General features: G+C 43.1%; 1 protein-coding gene across 3 annotated transcripts in view; it reads left to right on the top strand.

Moving 5' to 3' along the window:
* The window catches only part of VPS8 (VPS8 subunit of CORVET complex), a 347,729-nt gene that overhangs the window by 198,656 nt on the left and 128,459 nt on the right, over window positions 1-20,614 (top strand). For all 3 annotated transcript variants that reach the window (XM_075317598.1, XM_075317599.1, XM_075317597.1), the window contains 3 exons: window positions 1,581-1,665; window positions 6,843-6,941; window positions 13,556-13,645. In XM_075317598.1, coding sequence (XP_075173713.1) covers window positions 1,581-1,665; window positions 6,843-6,941; window positions 13,556-13,645 — 274 coding nt within the window. The remainder of the gene's footprint in view (window positions 1-1,580; window positions 1,666-6,842; window positions 6,942-13,555; window positions 13,646-20,614) is intronic.

The raw sequence follows: 20,614 nt of genomic DNA, 5'->3' as shown, positions 1-20,614 counted from the left end.
TTTTCGAGATAAAAATGCTAACTCTGTTGTTTTCCACCAGGTGGTGCTATAGATGGTTTCATTGTGTAGCGTATGGCTACTTTACTATACCTAGACACTTCTATGCTTATAGCTGCCGCCGTTCTCAAGTTAATGGCAGTGGACAGGATATGGGTGGACACACTGCATAAAGTTCTGTTCTGGACTCGGACTTAACCCGAACATCATTGGAAGTCACTGATTGGGACGTTCACGCCAATCAAACACTGCAAGCGGCTCGTACTAGGCTCAGCACCGAGCGTACTCGAGAGAAGCAATGTTCGATCGAGTGGTCAGTATATGTAAAGCACCCGAACTCGAACACTGATTTTATTTGTAAAGTCTGTCTTCAGTACGAACACCGAACTTTACAGTTCGGGTTTGCTCATATCTAGTCATAAAAATCGATACTAACTTTGGATGATCAGGTTTAGTGCCTACTATACTATACTATAGAGATGAGCGGATCGATTCATGGAATTCTAGACCAGTGTCCAGGTCAGTGGTACCTGGCAGCAAGATCGGAGTCCTGCAAATCTTTTACTTGCGGCATCCCCAGCTCAGCTTTTGATCAGCCAGGGCTGGCACCACGTCATCTGTCCGGCATGTCTTACAGTTGATTTTTCACCAGCCCTGATAAATTAAATGGCACATTGGGGATGCCATAAGGTAAGAGAGTTGCGGAACTCCCATCTAGCCGCCAGGTACCACTGACCTGGACACTGGTGTGGAGTCCCGTGAATCGATCCGCTCATCTTGGGTGTACAAGAATTTTTGGTGAATATGTATTTTAAAAAAAAAAAAAAGTTGCAATATTAAATCATTCGCTTTCCTGTATTTTGGTCAGCAAGAATCTCATTACTGTCAATGGAATCTGTCATATTCTACAGTGCCTGTTCAAAAAAAGATCCGGCAAAGCTGTGTTGTCTCTTTTTTTAACTTTTATAAATTGCAATCTTTTTTTTTTTTTTTTTTTTTTTTTTTATTATTATTATTATTATTATTACTCCAAAGCTTATAAAAACCATTTTGTTTCTACAGTTACTCTGTGGACATGTATCTATGGATGCAGGCTACAAACTAAAACTTTGTAGTCACAATAGACTGTTAGTATAGGAGTAATTTCCTGATATCATTTATTTTTTAGATAAAGCATGTATAATCTTTTAGATGCATTTATGTGATTAAGGCCATGTGCACACATTGCATTTTCGGTGCATTATTTGACGCTATTTTGGCTGCAGTTTTGTGAAATCTGCATGCCTACCCTTATGCCAGCAAAGTCCATGTTAATTCTGAAGTGTTGCGCACATGCTGCTTATTTTTTTCCTTGCAGATTCGTTGCAGAAAATAATCTGCAGCATGTCAATGCTTGGCGTGTTTTTTCTTGCTTTTTTTCAGCCCTTCCACCCATTGACTTCAATATGAAAAATGCACCAAAACATATTTTTGGTGCGTTTTTCTGCCAGGAGATGCAGTTTAGGTGCAGAAAATGTCTGCACCAAATACTCAGCATGCGCACATAGCCTAATATTTGTCTTTTTCTCTGCTTTTGCCTCTAGTTACCAGATCTGTGAATTTATGTATGAAAGAAAGCACTTGTACGATAAAATCATAGAATGTTATTTGCAGGATCCCATGAGAAAGGTATTGTAAAATTATTCAAAGTCACAAAATTTCTATTACTTAATATACTAGAGATTTTCTACCTACCAAGAAGCTGAGTGGGAAGGCACATTTTGCACACAGCAAATATTTCTACCTGCTGTTTAGAATATGAATGGTTATTTCTCCCTCTATTGGGCTTTCATTCCACTTACACACTTACAGAGTCCATGGGGGATTGTGGGTTGCGAAATATCTGTTGAATTTTTCTAATAGAAGGTTTTGGGGTTTTTAGTAGCAATATATATACATGCACACACTCCTCAATATTCAAATTGCAACATCAAAGAGGAACAGACAGGGAATTGTGGAAATCACAGGATGGGTAGACATGTTAATGCTATACAAAAATGTTAAAAAAATGTTAAGCATCTAGTTTTAATAAGTACCGAGTATCAACGCTATGTGTAGAAATCCCCTAAGTTACAGATGTTGGCTGGTATCAATGAAGTTATCAATGGTTGTCCGGGGAATGTTCTCCCACTCTGAATAAACTTGGCCTCAAAAATCATCAAAATCCGCTGCTGGCAGCTCCCTTTGCAGCTGTCAACCAATGGCTTCCTAGGTGTGCTCAATGGGAGACAAGTCCGAAGACCATGATAGCACGTCATGCAGGCTGTTCATTGTAGCACGAACAACATACAGTATGGCCTGGTGCTGTAGCAATGAAAAACTGCTCCTAGCACATTTGAAAAATGAAGGTACCCATGGTTCTATGAACAAAACAATGTGATGCCGAGCTGTTAATGCACCTTGAATGAAGACTGGAGCTGTCCGGCTGCCGTACATTATGCTACCCCACACCATAATCCCAGAAGTAGAACCGGTGTGACATTACCTTGTGAAGACATCTTCATGGCATTGCCCACGTGGTTTTGACACCAATCACCTGCTATCATTGCGCTCAAGATAAAAGCAAGACTCATCGCTGAAGAGGATAGACCTCCATTGTTGTCACAGGATAGCCTTTGAGGGCAGTGGTGTGATGTCAATTGAAGACCTGTAACTGGACGTCTGGCTCGTAGCCCAGTGTGGTGCAAATGCCTTTTCATGGTTTGTGTAGATGCTGTTTGATGCCTTAGGCTTAACATAGTAACATAGTTTCTAAGGCTGAGGGAAGACCTTATGTCCATCTAGTTCAGCCTATTTTTAGTGCAGCTGTTCTGCAGTGTTAAACTAGGGGAAGGCAAAAACCTACAGAGTAGAAGCCAATTTTCTCCATAGGGAAAAAAAAATCCTTCCCGACTCCTAATCTGGCGCTATCTACCTGTAATATTATGTTGTTTATAACCTTCTATACTGTTGCTATCAACCAGTGATATGATGGGCTCCTAGATAAACACTGGGAGTGTTAATGGGAATTTGCTGGTGGGTCTTTCTGTTCAGTGATAAATGGGCAATAACACCAGAACCCCATGATAATACATAGCAGTTTATTATGAAGCTTTAAGTTAAAGGCATTGTCCAGGCATCTACACCGTGTGCAGAATTATTAGGCAAGTTGTATTTTAGAGGATTTTTTTTATTATTGATCAACAACTATGTTCTCAATCAACCCAAAAGACTCATAAATATCAAAGCTTAATATTTTTGGAAGTTGCAGTGTTTTTTTTTTTAGATTTGGCTATTTTCGGAGGATATCTCTTTGTGCAGGTAACTATTACTGTGCAGAATTATTAGGCAACTTAATAAAAGCCAAATATATTCCCATCTCACTTGTTTATTTTCACCAGGTAAACCAATATAACTGCACAAAATTTAGAAAAACATTTCTGACATGCAAAAACAAAACCCCAAAAAATTAGTAACCAATATAGCCACCTTTCTTTATGATGACACTCAACAGCCTACCATCCATAGATTCTGTCAGTTGCTTGATCTGTTTCCGATCAACATTGCATGCAGCAGCCACCACAGCCTCCCAGACACTGTTTCGAGAGGTGGACTGTTTTCCCTCCCTGTAGATCTCACATTTTATGAGGGACCACATGTTCTCTATGGGGTTCAGATCAGGTGAACAAGGGAGCCATGTCATTATTTTTTGCATGTGATGGAGCAAGCATTGTCCTGCATGAAAATCATATTTTTCTTGAACAATACCGACTACAGTAGGTCTGGGAGTTGAGCATCACTCCATCCTCAACCCGAAAAGGTCCCACAAGTTCATCTTTGATGATACCAGCCCATACCAGTACCCCACCTCCACCTTGCTGGCTTCTGAGTTGGAGTGGAGCTCTCTGCCCTTTACTGATCCAGCCTCTGGCCCATCCATTTGGCCCATCAAGAGTCACTCTCATTTCATCAGTCCATAAAATCTTTGAAAAATCAATCTTGAGATATTTCTTGGCCCAATCTTGACGTTTTATCTTATGTTTCTTGTTCAAAGGTGGTCGCTTTTCAGCCTTCCTTACCTTGGCCATGTCCCTGAGAATGGCACACCTTGTGCTTTTTGATACTCCAGTAACGTTGCAGCTCTGAAATATGGCCAAACTGGTGGCAAATGGCATCTTGGCAGCTTCACGCCTGATTTTCCTCAATTATGGGCAATTATTTTGCGCCTTTTTTGCCCAACACGCTTCTTGCGACCCTGTTGACTATTTGCCATGAAACGCTTGCTTGTTCAGTCATCATGCTTCAAAAGTTTGGCAATTTCAAGACTGCTGCATCCCTCTGCAAGACATCTCCCAATTTTTTACTTTTCAGAGCCCGTCAAATCTCTTTTCTGACCCATTTTGCCAAAGGAAAGGAAGTTGCCTAATAATTAAGCACACTTTATATAGGGTGTTGATGTCATTACACCACACCCCTCCTCATTACAGAGATGCACTTCACTTAATTGGTATTTGGCTCTCAAGCCTATACAGCTTGGACTAGGACAACACGCATAAAAAGTAACATGTGATCAAAATATTAATTTGCCTAATAATTCTGCACACAGCGTAATATTGATGATCTATCCTTAGGATAAGTCATCAGTATCAGATTGGGATTGCGTCCTCTTGTCTGAGGGCAGATATGCAATACTCAGCAGCAGCCAATACATATTGTATGGAGCTGTGCCATTCTTCACCATTCAGCGCTTATATCCAGCCTCTGCCATGGCTAATAACAGCTAATCATGGTGTTGTCGGTTGTTATTCTCCCCTGATCTGATTATTGAGGTATCCACAATCTATTATAATAGATTAATCTATACTAATAAATGATAAGGTTAGTGCAGGTTTTTTAAAAGCACATCTGTCCATAAAATGGCTCATGTGACCAGACCTGTCCATCAACTTCCTCTAATTGTAAAACATCTAACATGGGAAAGCTGCTTTTACAGTATATCACAAAAGTGAGTACACCCTTCACATTTTTGTAAATATTTTATTGTATTTTTTCATGGGACAACACTGAAGATATGACCCTTTGATACAATGTAATGTGGTCCGTGTACAGCTTGTATAACAGTGTAAATTTGGTGCCCTCTAAATAACTCACACAGCCATTAATATGTAAACCTCTGGAAACAAAAGTGAGCATACCCCTAAGTGAAAATGTCCAAATAGTGCTCAAAGTGTCAATATTTGTAAAGCCACCATTATTTTCAAGCAGTGCCTTAACCACCTTGAGCATGGAGTTCACTGGAGCTCCTTAGGAGCCACTGGATCATTTTCCATTCCTTCATGAAGACATCTCGAAGCTGGTGGATGTTAGAGATCTTGCTCCTAGACTGGCCCTCAGGCTAGGAGACTCTAGCTATTTCTAAACCCAGAGTCACCTTTGATGGTGAAGATAGCTGGGCCGCCTTCCTTGCCCTGTTCCTGACCACCTCTGATCTTATACCCCCTCCCCCCAACTCCAGAGGAAGGCTGGGACAGGAGTGGTAAAGCTGACAAAAATATACAAAAGAGGCATAAGACAAAAGGCAAAAGAGAATGAACAGCTCACCAATTCAGCATGGATTGAGGGTGCAGAGCAAGGAAATCTCAGAACGGTAACCAGGTCTAATGAAGCAAAAACTAGATAGAAAACAAATCCAGCAACCGCAATGTTCATTAAGGTTAAAACATAGCTTTAATAATGTCCATTACACAAGATTAAAAGCATATGTAGACATAAAGGACCTGTCTACGTGTTTCAAGCAAGTAGATTAAGAGCAAGTCTGTGTTTGTGTGAAATGCGTAGACAGCTCCTTTATGTCTACATATGCTTTTAATCTTGTGTTAATGGACATTATGGACAAGCTATGTTTTAACCTTACTGAACATTGCGGTTGCTGAATTTTTTTTTTCTAATTTTTGCATAAGACAAAAAGTGCTTAGGAGTATAATAAGAGCAGGATACAATAAGAGCAGGCAGGAGACAACAAGAGAAGTCCACAACAACTCCATGCACAAAGCAATACTATCACCAGACTGGGATACAACAGCACACAGACCAGTTTAGCAAAAGCTATAGTCGGCATGTGAAGACAGGCTCCACCAACTTAAAAAAGCGTGGAGTAACTGTGATAGGTCTCCCCCAATATGTGATTCAAGAGGTAACCAACAGTCTAGCAGAGATTAACTCCTGCAAGCATCACTAATGAGCACACAGCTGGTCAACACCCGAGCCTGTCTGTGCAACTCTGAAGCAAAAGAGAAGGCATAGTGTGGAGTGTGAGAGTCTGTAGTCTGAACCATGTGTGATGCTGGCCATGACACTCGGTGAATTTAAAGCCAAACACTGTGTAACAGGGGTGCATTATAATGAGCTATTAAACTTGAAAGGGCCCATATTCTGTTCTTATCTAGAGGTCTTCTTCTTTCTGTGTCCGCCCATGCCCCTTATGTCCAATGGGGTGGCATGGATAAAACTGAGCAGAGCTGATTGGAAATGCGGTGGCATTACTAGAATATGTAGGTAGTAGTGCTAAGCAATCAATCAGCAGACTTACAGCAGTCATCCCAGACTTATCGTAAGTATATCCTTGTCATACCCCATCATTATCTCTCCCAGAACATGTTTACTGGTTACCTAATGTGAAAGAATACACACGATTGTACAACAAACCCACAATTCATTATCCGATAGTTTACAACCTGCTTCTTACTTTGACAGTTTTGCTGTAAAGCTCTGTACCTTTTTCTCTTTTTGCATTCATTCTTATCAAATGTATTTTTTTTTTCTACCAGCAAGAAGTTTTTAATTATATTCATAATATCCTGTCAATTCCTGGATACAGTCCTGAAGAGAAGCAGTCGACATGGGATAAGGCAATGGGACATATGGAGGTATGCCAATCTGGAAAAGATGTCTGTACTCGTGATCTAGCATTACCTTATTCTAGAAGAACTGCTCCTTCATTTCTTATCAATCACTCACATTTTAACACTCTCAGGGTTTGGAATACTCCATGCTCTATTAGTAACAATTTTCTAAGTATTTCTAATACTTCTGTAGGAGTTCACCCACGATACATAATATTATATATATTGTGACGACGTGGGCCCCGAGCGTATGGGGGACCACGCGTCAGGTAGCGGGATTAAAGCACGCCGGAGCAATTTGTCACTTTAACAGCCCATATGGTTTATTAACAGCTCCATAACCATACTAGGTCGCATAACCTAAAGATGCCGCACCTTGGCTTTCTCCTCAAAGTCCAACACATAATATAAAGTCCAAACACTGTTGGATTTCCACACAGGTGTCCCTGACCCTTGTCAGTATTCAGAAACTGGTATCAATCCTGGTTACCTTCCTCTGAAGGTGGCTAGTGTCCTTACCAGATTCCCCCTGGCTCCAGCCAGGCTTTACACATATGACGAAAAAGCACATAAATAAATTTTCATGCAAAAGCATTTTGGGAGTGCCTTGTCTATCTTAGGCTTTACACATAGACTTTAAAGCCCATACCTTCTCCAGAAGGTCTCCTTAGCAGAGCAAACACCCTGCATATGGTCTCACCCTATGCAGCACACACACTACAGTCTAGATCCAGTCTCCCCTAGACTGCCCTAGACACTCTGCTACAGTTTCAGAACCACAGGATTGTGTTAACCCTTGGAGCCACACCCACAGGTGGTAAGGCGTGTTTAATCAGCCTCACACACCCTTCCATGCCTCCACATGTAATGCAATCCTGTGGAAGTACAGGTCCCAGCCAAATTCACATTGCAGAGCACCAATGCTTCTGCAAAACATACCGGCCATTTACAATGCTGCTGGTTGATGCTTCACGATATAGATTATATATATATATATATATATATATATATATATATATATATATATATATATATATATATATATATATATATATATATAAAAATCTCTGGGTATGTGTGTGTGTGTGTGTGTGTGTGTGTGTCCGCTAATGGAATTCCCACCGTCGCATTTACAATCACGAAATTTTGCTTAGACGCCTCATGCGACTCAGGGAACGTCATAGACTATGTTCTGACGGGAAAATTTAACCCTGCGCTTTACAGTTATGCTCCAAAATCCTGCCTCTATTAAACTGAATGGAGGTGGGAGCTACAGGCTATTAATAGCAACTCTCAGTAGTTGCTATAGGAACAAAATAAACTGTTAGTATAAGAAGCTTATGTGTGAGGTAATAAGATGTCGGTGGAGAGACGAATAGAGACAGCTGTGGAAAAGAGACAGCCGTGGAATAGAGACAGCCGTGGAAAAGAGACAGGCTGGGAAAGACACACACACACACACACACACACACACACACACACACACACACACACACACACACACACAGAGTGAGACAGACAGACACAAAGATGGAGACAGACTGATACAAATACAGACAGAGAGATAGAAACAGACAGTCAGAGACATAGACAGACAAGGAAAGAGACAGACAGACAGAGACTGGGAGAGAGACAGTTACTATCCCAGGCAGCGCCCGAGTACTACAGCTAGTATATATATAAATATATATATATATATATAAGTATTCAACCCTTCTTATGGGAGATTGCTATCTGTGTAACTCTGATTTGTGTAACTAGCTCCGGTGGAGCCCCCTAGCTTCGGGGCAGCCCCCTAGCTCTGGTGCAATCCACTAGAACTGGGGCAGTCCACTAGCTACGAAGCAGCCCACTGGCTCCGGTGCAGACCACTAGCTACAGTCAAGTCAACTAGATCAAGCACTGCTCCAGTAGTGATAGTTGGCTCTTGTCACTGCTGTGGCATTTAGAAAAAAAACAAATAGTCCTATGCAGTGACACCCTAGAACAGTCATGGCGAACCTTTTACAGGCCGAGTGCCCAAACTGTAGCCCTAAACCCAATTTTTTTTCCGAAGTGCCAACCAATCCTATTATATAAAGAACTGATTTTAATCTTACCTTTGCCGTCTTCTCCTCAGCAGGGGGTATCACGCTCATGCTTACCACACATTGAAGCTGAGCCCCTGCCCTTTCCAGACACAGCAGTTGGATTGATCTTTCTGGCAAAATTGCAGCATATTAGACAGAGATTTTAGCATGGAATGCAAACAGATTTCACCCTGTAATCCACATCTACATTTCAAAGTCTGAACATCTCGAAATCCCATAAAGACCTACGAGTGGCTCCCCTCCCCTTTCATTGTGTAGTTCTGTCCCCTTCCTCGGCCACTTCCTGGTAAACATGTCCCCCATCCTGATATAGATTTCCTACATTCTGGTATATTTGTCCCCATCATGGCCCCATCCTGGTAAATGTTACCCATTCTTGCATGTTCCCCATGCTGGTAAATGTACCCCATCCTGACATATTGCCCATCCTTGTAAATGTTCCCCCCATCCCGGCATGTACCCCATTCCTGGTAAATTTACCCCATCCAGGTAAATGTACCCCTTCCTGGTAAATGTATCCTATCGTGGCAAGTTTCCTCCATCCTGGCATGCATGTTTCCCCATCCTGGCATGCATGTTTTCCTCCATCCTGGCATGCATGTCATCCCCCCCCATCCTGGCATGCGTGTCATCCCCCCCCATCCTGGCATGCGTGTTCTCCCCCCCCCATGCTGGCATGCGTGTTCTCCCCCCCCCCCCATGTTGGCATGCGTGTTCTCCCACCCAACGCTGCCATGTGCGTTCCCCCTCTCCCACCCCACGCTGCCATGTGCGTTCCCCCTCTCCCACCCCACGCTGCCATGTGCGTTCCCCCTCTCCCACCCCACGCTGCCATCTGCGTTCCCCCTCTCCCACCCCACGTGCGTTCCCCCTCTCCCACCCCACGCTGCCATGTGCGTTCCCCCTCTCCCACCCCACGCTGCCATGTGCGTTCCCTCTCTCCCACCCCACGCTGGCATGTGCGTTCCCCCTCTCCCACCCCACGCTGGCATGTGCGTTCCCCCTCTCCCACCCCACGCTGGCATGTGCGTTCCCCCTCTCCTACCCCACGCTGGCATGTGCATTCCCCCTCTCCCACCCCATGCTGGCGCTGCCGCAGTTATAAAATTTATACGAGTTATAAAAAAAACAAAAAACAAACAAAACACACAACTTACCTGCACACGCTCCCCCGCTGCGCGCTGCTGGGTCCTCAGTTCCCACGCGGCCAGCAGACGGCGCTGGCGCCGCTCTCTGACGCTCCTCCGTCTCCTAGGCAACCCACTGCAGCCTGGGGAGGAGGAGTGTCAGAGCGGAGGAGAAATGTCTCCTCCGCTCCAACACAGATTTGATCTGCCGGCGCGACTGCACTAGCAGACCAAAGCTGCAGCATCGGGCAACAGCACGCGTGCCACCAGAATGGGCTCAGCGTGCCCCTGGTGGCACGCGTGCCATAGGTTCGCCATCACTGCCCTAGAATATAGTCCACTGTTAATGGTGGCTGGCATTGATACACTTGCTTTACAATGGGGAGAATCACTACTGCTCCTAGTGGAAGCAATTCTGGTAATAGACAAATATTAGGATATTGCTTTTTCTGTAAGTCTGTGATAAATAGGCAGAACTTCTGCAAAGGTAAAGTGCACTGACTATTGATGTTTATGATGATACTTTATGTAAATGCGGTAGTCTTGTGAAAAAAAAAGTCTTTGTAATCCCATCCATTTTCCACCTGTAGTGGTTCTTCCGTTGTAAAGTGGTCATTATCTTTCTCCGTGTAGTGATGGAAAAAAGGAATACGTTTTCTGTGATGTTGAAATAAATCTTTCTTCAAAGGGAAGCAGTAAATGAAGAATGAAATAGTTATTGTAAGCATGCATTACACTTGTCTGTGGCATGAACCTTGTGTGACTTACAGAATCCTGTACAACCCCATTTCTGTATAATGTACGGAAAGACAAGAGTATTAAAATGCACGAGCCGCTCATGCTCATCGGTTTGCACTCTATTGAGCTGCGTGTTTGCAGGATGCAAGGTTTTTTTTTCGTTTTTTTTTCCCAATTATAAATATACGTTTTTTGTATAATGGGTTGTTGGATTTTAATGGATGCCATTTTTGCTTAATTTTACTCTGTAGAAAAACCACATAGAACTATCAAAAAAACTCACCAAAAAGGAGCCAAGACAGATGATGTATGCCGTGTATGTATGTCGTGTATGTATGTCGTGCATGTATGTCGTGTATGTCACACACAGAATGTGGTGAGCCTTCCTCATAAAGATGGCTGCAGCCCAGGTGCATGATGCTGATGATACAGCCACACAACCTCCACACTAGAGGGGAGGGGGGCGGCTGCTTAGCATAAGGCTGCTTTCACACATCCGGTTTGAGCCGTGCGGCTCAATCCGGCTGTGAAACCTATGCAACGGATGCGGTGAAAACACCGCATCCTTTGCATAAGTTTTTTACATGCAGCCCGTCCGGTTTTTGCCGCTTGCGGCTTGCTACTGAGCATGCGCAGTGGCAAAAAACGTATGCGGCGGGCGGATGCGGTTTTCGCTGCATCCGGCATCCATAGGGATGCATTGACAAAAGCGCCGCATCGGCCGGATGCGGCGCTATGCGGTTTTTTTTGCCGCACAAAAAAACGTGCCAGGCGACGTTCCATCCGGCCGCCGCATCGGCTAAATCTGCCTCATGCGGCAAAAAACGGACCGAACGCAAGGCCATGCAGCACAATGCGGCACTAATTAAAGTCTATGCAGGAAAAACGCAACCGGCAGCAAAAAAAAAACGGTTGCGTTTTTCCTGCAAAGTGCCAGATTGTGCCGCATAGCAAAAACCGGAGCTGTGAAAGCAGCCTAAGACATTCACACTCATAAGGCTTGCACTGGGAGCCCATCATATAATGAGTGAAATGCACAGTGTCTGAACTGTAACCTACAAATGACGCCAAATGGTGAGTTTTTTTGATAGTTGTATGTGGTTTTTCTAACTAATTTAGTGTAGGGACCTGCAAGTGTGAGAATCCTTGACGAACGGATTGCGAGATTACATATTTTGGGCCAAAATATAAACTAATATCTTACTATTTGAGGTATGGCACATTTTATCGATTTTTGCAGGATGTGGGTTGACCTTTTGAATTCAGGTGGTTAAATGGTGAGCCTGTCATGTGTTATGTACTCATATAGTGGTAACTGACCCGCCTGACCTGGTGTTGTGCGTCATTTATAGGCTATAGTTCAGACACTGTGCATCTCGCGTATCCGTGTGAGATTGTGAGATGCACTTATATATAGTGCTGTTTAGCCCGCCTGACCTAGGTTTTTGGCGTCATTTGTAGGTTACAGTTCAGACACTGTGCATTTCACTCATTATATGATGGGCTCCCAGTGCAAGCCTTATGAGTGTGCATGCCTTATGCTAAGCAGCTGTCCCTCCCCTTTATTGTGGAGGTTGAGTAGCTGTATCACCAGCATCATGCACCTGGGCTGCAGCCATCTCTATGAGGAAGGTTCACCACATTCTGTGTGTGCACATACATCATCTGTCTTGGCTCCTTTTTGGTGAGTTTTAATTTTACTCTGTAGTTTTATTTGTTTATTGGTTTGCCATTTTAGCCTGTGGTTCTCTTGGTGTAAACAGCTGATATCCTAGGATTTTCTTGGAATGTTGAGGACTTTTCCTTAGATGATTTCCAATACCCAAAATCAACTTCTAGTAGTAAGTCAGTCAGGACACTTGAGCATAAGTCCAGTACAATTCTAAAATTCTGCCACTTGGCTACTGTCACACATGGTCACATAATAACATGGTCACATAATACCAACTCTAAAGTTTTTCTTTATCTCTGATGACTTTGCATTCATTACAGCCAAACATTGAGGAAAATGAACCTGGAGATCCTTGACATAGCCCTTTTGTGCTCAGTAAGGAGGAGATCTATTTCTTCACATGACAGCCTGACTTAGGGATGTGTGATACAGCTCTTGTCAGTTGACAGACGCACCTTGGGAACTATATATATCTTCAGTCTGCAGCCTGCTCTGACACGTAACTAGGACAGACTGCTGTTTGAATTAAACCAGGGACAGCATTTTATTTATTTCTCTAAAACCTTTTGACTAAAATAGCCTGATAACAGAAGACTAGTGGGTGCCATTGTGCTCTCTTCTGCTCCCGGATCTCAAGAAGGGCAGTATAACAGCCGAATGTAATACACTGCATGGGTCAGTTAGGCCATAGCTGGCTGGACCAGGAGTGCCATGTACCTCCGGCGCTGGATACCATTGAAAGTGTCAATAGCAACTTTGAGCAGAGGAGAGTATTTAATGCAGAATTAGAGCTGCAAATTGAGACTTTGCCCGAATGAAGAAAAGTCTAGATACCATTGGATTTGCCTGTCCTGATTTAGTGGCCCCCAACTCCTATGAGAAAGGTGCAGTTATCCCACCAAATTAATGGACAATCCAGCCGCATCTTCCGTGTTTTCCTATTTCTAAGTGTAGCATCTTTTTCTCAGCAGATATTTCACTTTACGATTTCTTTCTTATTTTTTTCATTAGGAACTCCTTTCCCTGAGTCCAAGCAAAGCAGCCGATTTGGTCTGTACTCACTTTAGTGACCAACTGGACAATATCATCGGAAAGCTAAAGGTATTGTGGGCATTATTGGTAAATGTTGGAGTGGTTAAGATTAGGTTATTAATTATGTTCATAGTGGCATATTCAAGGCAAATCTATCCATGTTACCACAAATATACTGCCAATATAACGAATGTTGTATCTATTCACCTATCTTAAAGGGAACCTGTCAGGTGCAATATGTACCCAGGACCAAGGGCAGTTCTGGGTGCATATTAGTAATCCCTGCCCAACCGTCCCTGTATACACTAACATAGATAAAGAGATCTTTAGAAAAAGTATTTCTAAAGATCGTTTCTTATATACTAATGAGGCCAGGGACTAGTCACAAGGGCGTGAGTTCCTTTGGCTAGCCGGACCACATAGCATGTTAGCACTCCCCTGTGGGCGTACTAACATGCTAATAAATGTGCAACTTCACCGCACATACCTCAGTCTTGGTGGTGGCCGACAGAGGATGGATGCGCACTGTACGTGATCCAGAGTCCCCGGGACTTACGGTCATTAGCACTATACCTTGCTGAAACCTGGAAGCTTACACCTGGCATCAATTTAGTGCACATGATCGGAAGTCCAGGGTACTCCAGATCATGCGCAGTGTCCATCCATTCTCCGCCGGCTGCCATGAAGAGTGAGGTATGTGCGGCAAAGCTACGCATTCATTAGCATGTTAGTATGCCCACAGGGATGTGCTAACATGCTATGTGGGGTAGCTAGCCAAGGGAACTCACGCCCTTGTGACTAGTCATGGGCCTCATTAGCATACAGCGATCTTTAGAAATACTTTTTCTAAAGATCACTTTATCTATGCTAGTGTATACAGGGACTGCTAGGCAGGGATTACTAATATGCACCCAGAACTGCTCATGGTTCTGGGTGCATATTGCACCTGACAGGTTCCCTTTAACAGGTTTTCAAACTAGCACCAATCAGCTTGTATATTGTCAATTTAGAGCCCATTGTGGGATCAAGCCCCCCCATTCGTATTAGAATAATGTTGGCTGAAACCAATGATTTTGACGCGTTGAGGCAACACTAATGTGTATGGGGTCAGTGGCTGACTGATAATAGGGAATATATTCATTGCTCATGTCTGATTTCAGGCTGTTGGAGATGAGCCCCTGCCAGCGTATCAGTGGGCGGCTTTCTCATAGAGAACACAGGAGCGCTCGGCCGATCGAGTGCTCCTGTGCATGGGATAGTGTTGGCTGAGGGGCTGTCTACCGAATATTCAACCGAAGGTTCATTTGGTCCAAAACCATCTGTGTGTTGCCGGCTATACGCTCTCAAATAACCAAATTATCAGTAAGCCAACAGAACCTGGACCTAAATTTATTCTAATAAGCCTTAAATGGTTCCCTGAGACAACATTGAAGAAGCTGAGGCAAACCGGGCAAGACGTACTCTGATTCCCTAATATCTGTTTCAATCAAGTGCTAATTGGGCAACAAAAATAAAGGGAAAATCAGAAATATTTTTGCAGATTTTTCTTTTGCACCAGTAAAGTGTTAAGAATTTGCATCTTTCTATGAAATATCTTGAGAATAAGACATTTGACTATGTTGTAACTGGCACTGATTGCAAAGCGTTCCCAGCATATTCTGCCTGGCGTTTGATGAAAGATGAAAGCAGGGAGATGTATTTACCAGCCTCTGCTTCCTGTCTACTCTCCTGCACCTCTAACCGCTTCAATTGAATCATCTCTGCTGGCAGACACTTAATGACTTCATTAGCACATTCTCAACAAAGGCAGGCTTCCATCTTCCTGACCTTCACCACAGAAAACCTTTCAATCACTTGTCTCCGAACCTTGCTTCTTGGTGGTCATCTGTCTTTGCCAGCCCTGAGCCAGCTTTATTCACACAATACTAGAGGCTGTCCTTTCAGGAGTATAAACAAGACATGTTACTATCTTTCTTATATGTAAAACTAAGAGGGTCTTGTCTATGTTTCAATGTATTGAAGCCACTGTGGTTTTAACCCTCTCAGGCTACTACTATACTGCTAATAAAAAAAAGGTTTAGCCATTCTTCTTGAGGTTTTTGAAAGCGTGATTTATTATTATTTATTATTATAGCACCATTTATTCAATGGCGCTGTTAAAGAAGAAACCATCTCTAACAGCGCTTTACAAGTCAAAATGGCTATGCATTAAAAAACAAGCACAATAATCATGAACAATACAAAAACAGACTATTACAGAAGAGAGGACCCTGCCCGCGAGGGCTCAGAGTCTACAGGGGATGGATGAGGATTCAGTGGGTGAGAGTAGAGCTGGTCGTGAGGCGCTATATCAGACTGAGGGTTATTGTAGGTTGTAGGCTTGTCGGAAGAGGTGGGTCTTCAGGTTCCTTTTCAAGCTTTCCACTGTAGATGAGAATCTGATATGCTGGCGTAGAGAGTTCCAAAGTATGGGGGAGGCACGGGAGAAATCTTGTATGTGATTGTGGGAAGAAGAGATGAGGGGGGTAGAGAAGGAAATCTTGTGAGGATTGGAGGTTGCGTGCAGGTAGGCACTGGAAGACTAGGTCACACATGTATGGAGGAGACATATTGTGGATGGCTTTGTATGTCATGGTTAGTGTTTTGAACTGGAGTCTTTGGGCAATAGAAAGCTAGCGAAGGGATTGGCAGAGTGGCGAGAACGGGGAATAGATAGGGGAAAGGTGGATTAATCGGGCCACAGAGTTTAGGATAGATTGGAGGGGTGCAAGAGTGTAAGAAGGGAGGCCACAGAGCAGGAGGTTGCAGTAGTTGAGGCAGGAGATGATGAGGGCGTGAACGAGTGTTTTTGCTGATTCTTGATTAAGGAATGCACAATTCCGGGAGATATTTTTGAGTTGTAGTCGGTATGAGGTGAAGAAGGCTTGGATGTGTGACCTGAAGGACTGAGCAGAGTCGTAGGTTACTCCAAGGCAACTAGCTTGCGAGACTAGGGAGAGTGAACAGCCATCAACTTTATTTTATATTTTAATATTTATTACATACTATAATGTTTGGAAAATAGGGATGAACAGAACACTTTCTGTCGTAGTCCTCTGATATAGAAATGAGGTTAAGTAGTCATTCCATCATGGACCATTAGACACAAACCACTCTTTCACGGGAAGGATTGTTTCCAAAGTAGCTATGGACAGTAAAGCAGTAAAGATGTGGGAAGAGTAAGAAAAATAAAGGGATTATTACTAGAGTTGAGCGCGGTTCGCGGTTCGAGGTTCTCCAGTTCTAAGCTCGAGTGATTTTTGGGGCTGTTCGAGATCGAACTAGAACTCGAGCTTTTTGCAAAAGCTCGATAGTTCTAGATACGTTGTCACATCACCTCTCGCTTCCGACCCGAGACTGACTAGCGGTGACGTCACGGACCTCTCGCGATACTTGAGGGGAAGGCGCCGGTCATTGAGCTCAGTGACAGGGGCTGTAATGTACCTCGCTGACAGCAGCACTTGTCATGCCCTGCAGTGACCTGGGCTGACCCATTGATGTTAGCTCAGGTCACTGCATTGCTCTCCCAGCCAATGGGGAACATTCTGCTCTTCATTGACTGGGACAGTGTGGATCGTCATGGCAACCCCTTGGATTACACCAGACCTGGATTTGTTTTTCATTCTAATAAATTGGTTAAAGAGGGAATGTTTTGGGGAGTGTTTTTTCAAATAAAAATGTGTTTGTCGTCTATTTTTTTTTATTACTGACTGGGTTGGTGATGTCGGGTATCTGATAGACGCCTGACCTCACCAACCCCAGGGCTTGATGCCAGGTGACATTACACATCTGGTATTAACCCCATATATTACCCCGTTTGCCACCACACCAGGGCGCGGGATGAGCTGGGGCGAAGCACCAGGATTGGCGCATCTAATGGATGCTCCACTTCTGGGGCGGCTGCGGCCTGCTATTTTTAGGCTGGGGAGAGTCCAATAACCATGGACCTCCCTAGTCTGAGAATATCAGGCCCCAGCTGTCTGCTTTACCTTGGCTGGTGATCCAATTTTGGGGGACCCCTACGTGGTTTTTTTTTAAATTATTTATTTAATTTAAAATAACAGCGTGGGGTGCCCTCAGTTTTGGATTACCAGCCAAGGTGAGGTTGCCAGCTGTGGTCTGCAGGCTGCAGCCGTCTGCTTTACCCTAGCTGGCTACAAAACTAGGGGGAACCCTACGTCATTTTTTTTTTTTCATTTTTTTTGGCTAAATACAAAGCTAAGCACCCCTTAGTGCCACATGAAAGGCACCAAAGGGTGCTCCACTTTTTCTACATTTTTTCTCCACTTTTTCTACATTTTTTTCTCCACTTTTTCTCCACTTTTTCTCCACTTTTTCTCCACTTTTTTCTCCACTTTTTCTCCACTTTTTTCTCCACTTTTTCGCCACTTTTTCGCCACTTTTTCTCCACTTTTTCTCCACTTTTTCTCCACTTTTTCTCCACTTTTTCTCCACTTTTTCTCCACTTTTTCTCCACTTATTCTCCACTTTTTCTCCACTTTTTCTCCACTTTTTCTCCACTTTTTCTCCACTTTTTCTCCACTTTTTCTACATTTTTTTCTCCACTTTTTCTCCACTTTTTCTCCACTTTTTCTCCACTTTTTCTCCACTTTTTCTCCACTTTTTCTCCACTTTTTCCTCCACTTTTTCCTCCACTTTTTCTCCACTTTTTCTCCACTTTTTCCTCCACTTTTTCTCCACTTTTTCCTCCACTTTTTCCTCCACTTTTTCCTCCACTTTTTCTCCACTTTTTCTCCACTTTTTCTCCACTTTTTCTCCACTTTTTCTCCACTTTTTCTCCACTTTTTCTCCACTTTTTCTCCACTTTTTCTCCACTTTTTCTCCACTTTTTCTCCACTTTTTCTCCACTTATTCTCCACTTTTTCTCCACTTATTCTCCACTTATTCTCCACTTTTTCTCCACTTTTTTTCTCCATTTTTTTTCTCCACTTTTTCTCTACTTTTTCTCCACTTTTTCTCCACTTTTTCTCCACTTTTTCTCCACTTTTTTCTCCACTTTTTCTCCACTTTTTCTCTGTTCTTTTTCTATGGTCGGTCTACCCATTAGCTCTGCCATGCATACTGTAGCTCTACACCTACTGCATATGTTACTTTATGATTGACATCTCTTTCGTACCAGAGCTGTCTAAGTCTACTCTGACCCCATATTTGTCATTACTATATTGTCCTTGTACTGTATTATGACATTTGTATCATGTGTTTCATTTCTTGCTGTGTTGCAATTTTTTTGCTGCATCCCAATTGTACCTCTACATTGTTCTAGTTTATGTTATTGTTCTCTCACTCTTATGTGATACTGATTATTGTCATTTTTCATGATTACATGAAGATAAGTCCAATCTGACGAAGGCTCAGGCCGAAACGTCATTTGTAACTTGTTTTGGACAAAAACATATATGCTTATGAAAAAAAATTTTTTCTTAATACGGACCAATAAAGAGTGATTTTGCATTACTATCCGTTGTGACTTACTGACTTAGTCTGGGAGATTTAGAGTGCCGAGGTTACTCACTAATTTTATCTATTATTACCTCTGAGCACCTATATACTAGTGAGCAGAGCTTCCTCTACAGTAGTTCTCCTGATTAGGCATGCCCTTACCTCATGAGCAGGGCATTGCAGCTTTGGTAGCAACCATTACGACATGGACTCTGCTGCTGTGGACCCGGGGAGAGTGAGTGCAGATTCATTGCACCCACACTCCTCACATGAAGGGTCCGCACTCCTAGAAAATGGGGGATACGTTCCCTCAGTGTCTCCCCCCCATATTCTAGACGGTCCAGAGTCGTCGTGGGACCCCTTTATTTTTTTTCTTACAATAAATTGGTGAAAGAGGAAATGTTTTGGGGACTGTTTTTTCAAATAAATTTCTTTTGTCGATTTTTTGTTAGTACTGACAGTTTATGATGTTGGGTATCTAATAGACGCCATGACATCACAAACTGCTGGGCTTGATCTCAGGTGACTTTACAGCTAGTATCAACCCGATTTATTACCCCGTTTGCCACTGCACCAGGGCACGGGATGAGCTGGGGTGAAGTGCCAGGATTGGCGCATCTAGTGGATGCGCCACGTCTGGGGTGCCTGCGGCCTGCTATTTTTAGGCTGTGAAGGCCCAATAACTATGGACCTTTCCACCCTGAGAATACCAGACCACAGCTGTCCGCTTTACCTTGGCTGGTGATCCAATTTGGGGGGGACCCTACTTTTATTGTGTAATTATTAATATTTATAAAATAATTATAAAAAAGAGCCTGAGGGGACCTCCACATTGGATCCCCAACCACGGTAAAGCTGCCAGCTGTGGTTTTCAGGCTACAGCCGTCTGCTTTACCCTAGCTGGCTATCAAAAATGGGGGGACCCAACGTCATTTTTTTTTTAACTATTTTTTAAATAGAAAAAATTAATGGGCTTCCCTGTATTTTGATTGCCAACCAAGGTAACGGCAGGCAGATGGGGGTGGCAACCCATAGCTGTCTGCTTTATCTGCGCTGAGAATCAAAAATACCGCGGAGCGCTACGTCATTTTTTTAAAGATTTATTTTTACAGCACTGTGATGTCCAGCAATCAAAATACAGGGAAGCCCATTTTATTTTTAGTTATTTAAATAAATAATTAAAAAAAATATATATGGGCTCCCGCTGCATTTTTTGTATTGCTAGCTAAGGGTAATCCAAGCAGCTACTGGCTGCTAACCCCCACTGCTTGGTGTTACCTTCACTGGCAATGGAAAATCCAGGGAAGCATTTTTTATTTTTTTTGCCAAAAAACTACAAAAAAAAGGACGTGAGCTTCGCCATATTTTTGTATGCTAGCCAGGTACAGCAGGCAGCCACGGGCTGCCTCCAACCCCCAGTTGCCTATTTGTACCCGGCTGGGAACCAAAAATATAGGGAAGCCCGTTTTTTTTTAATTATTTCACTTATTTCATGAAATAATTAAAAAACAAATGACGTGGGCTTCGCCCCATTTTTGT

Source organism: Anomaloglossus baeobatrachus, chromosome 7, assembly GCF_048569485.1.
Source record: "Anomaloglossus baeobatrachus isolate aAnoBae1 chromosome 7, aAnoBae1.hap1, whole genome shotgun sequence".
NCBI classification, from domain to species: Eukaryota; Metazoa; Chordata; class Amphibia; order Anura; family Aromobatidae; genus Anomaloglossus; species Anomaloglossus baeobatrachus.
Note: the sequence above shows the minus strand (reverse complement) of the source record. Positions and strands in the feature narration are given on the sequence as shown.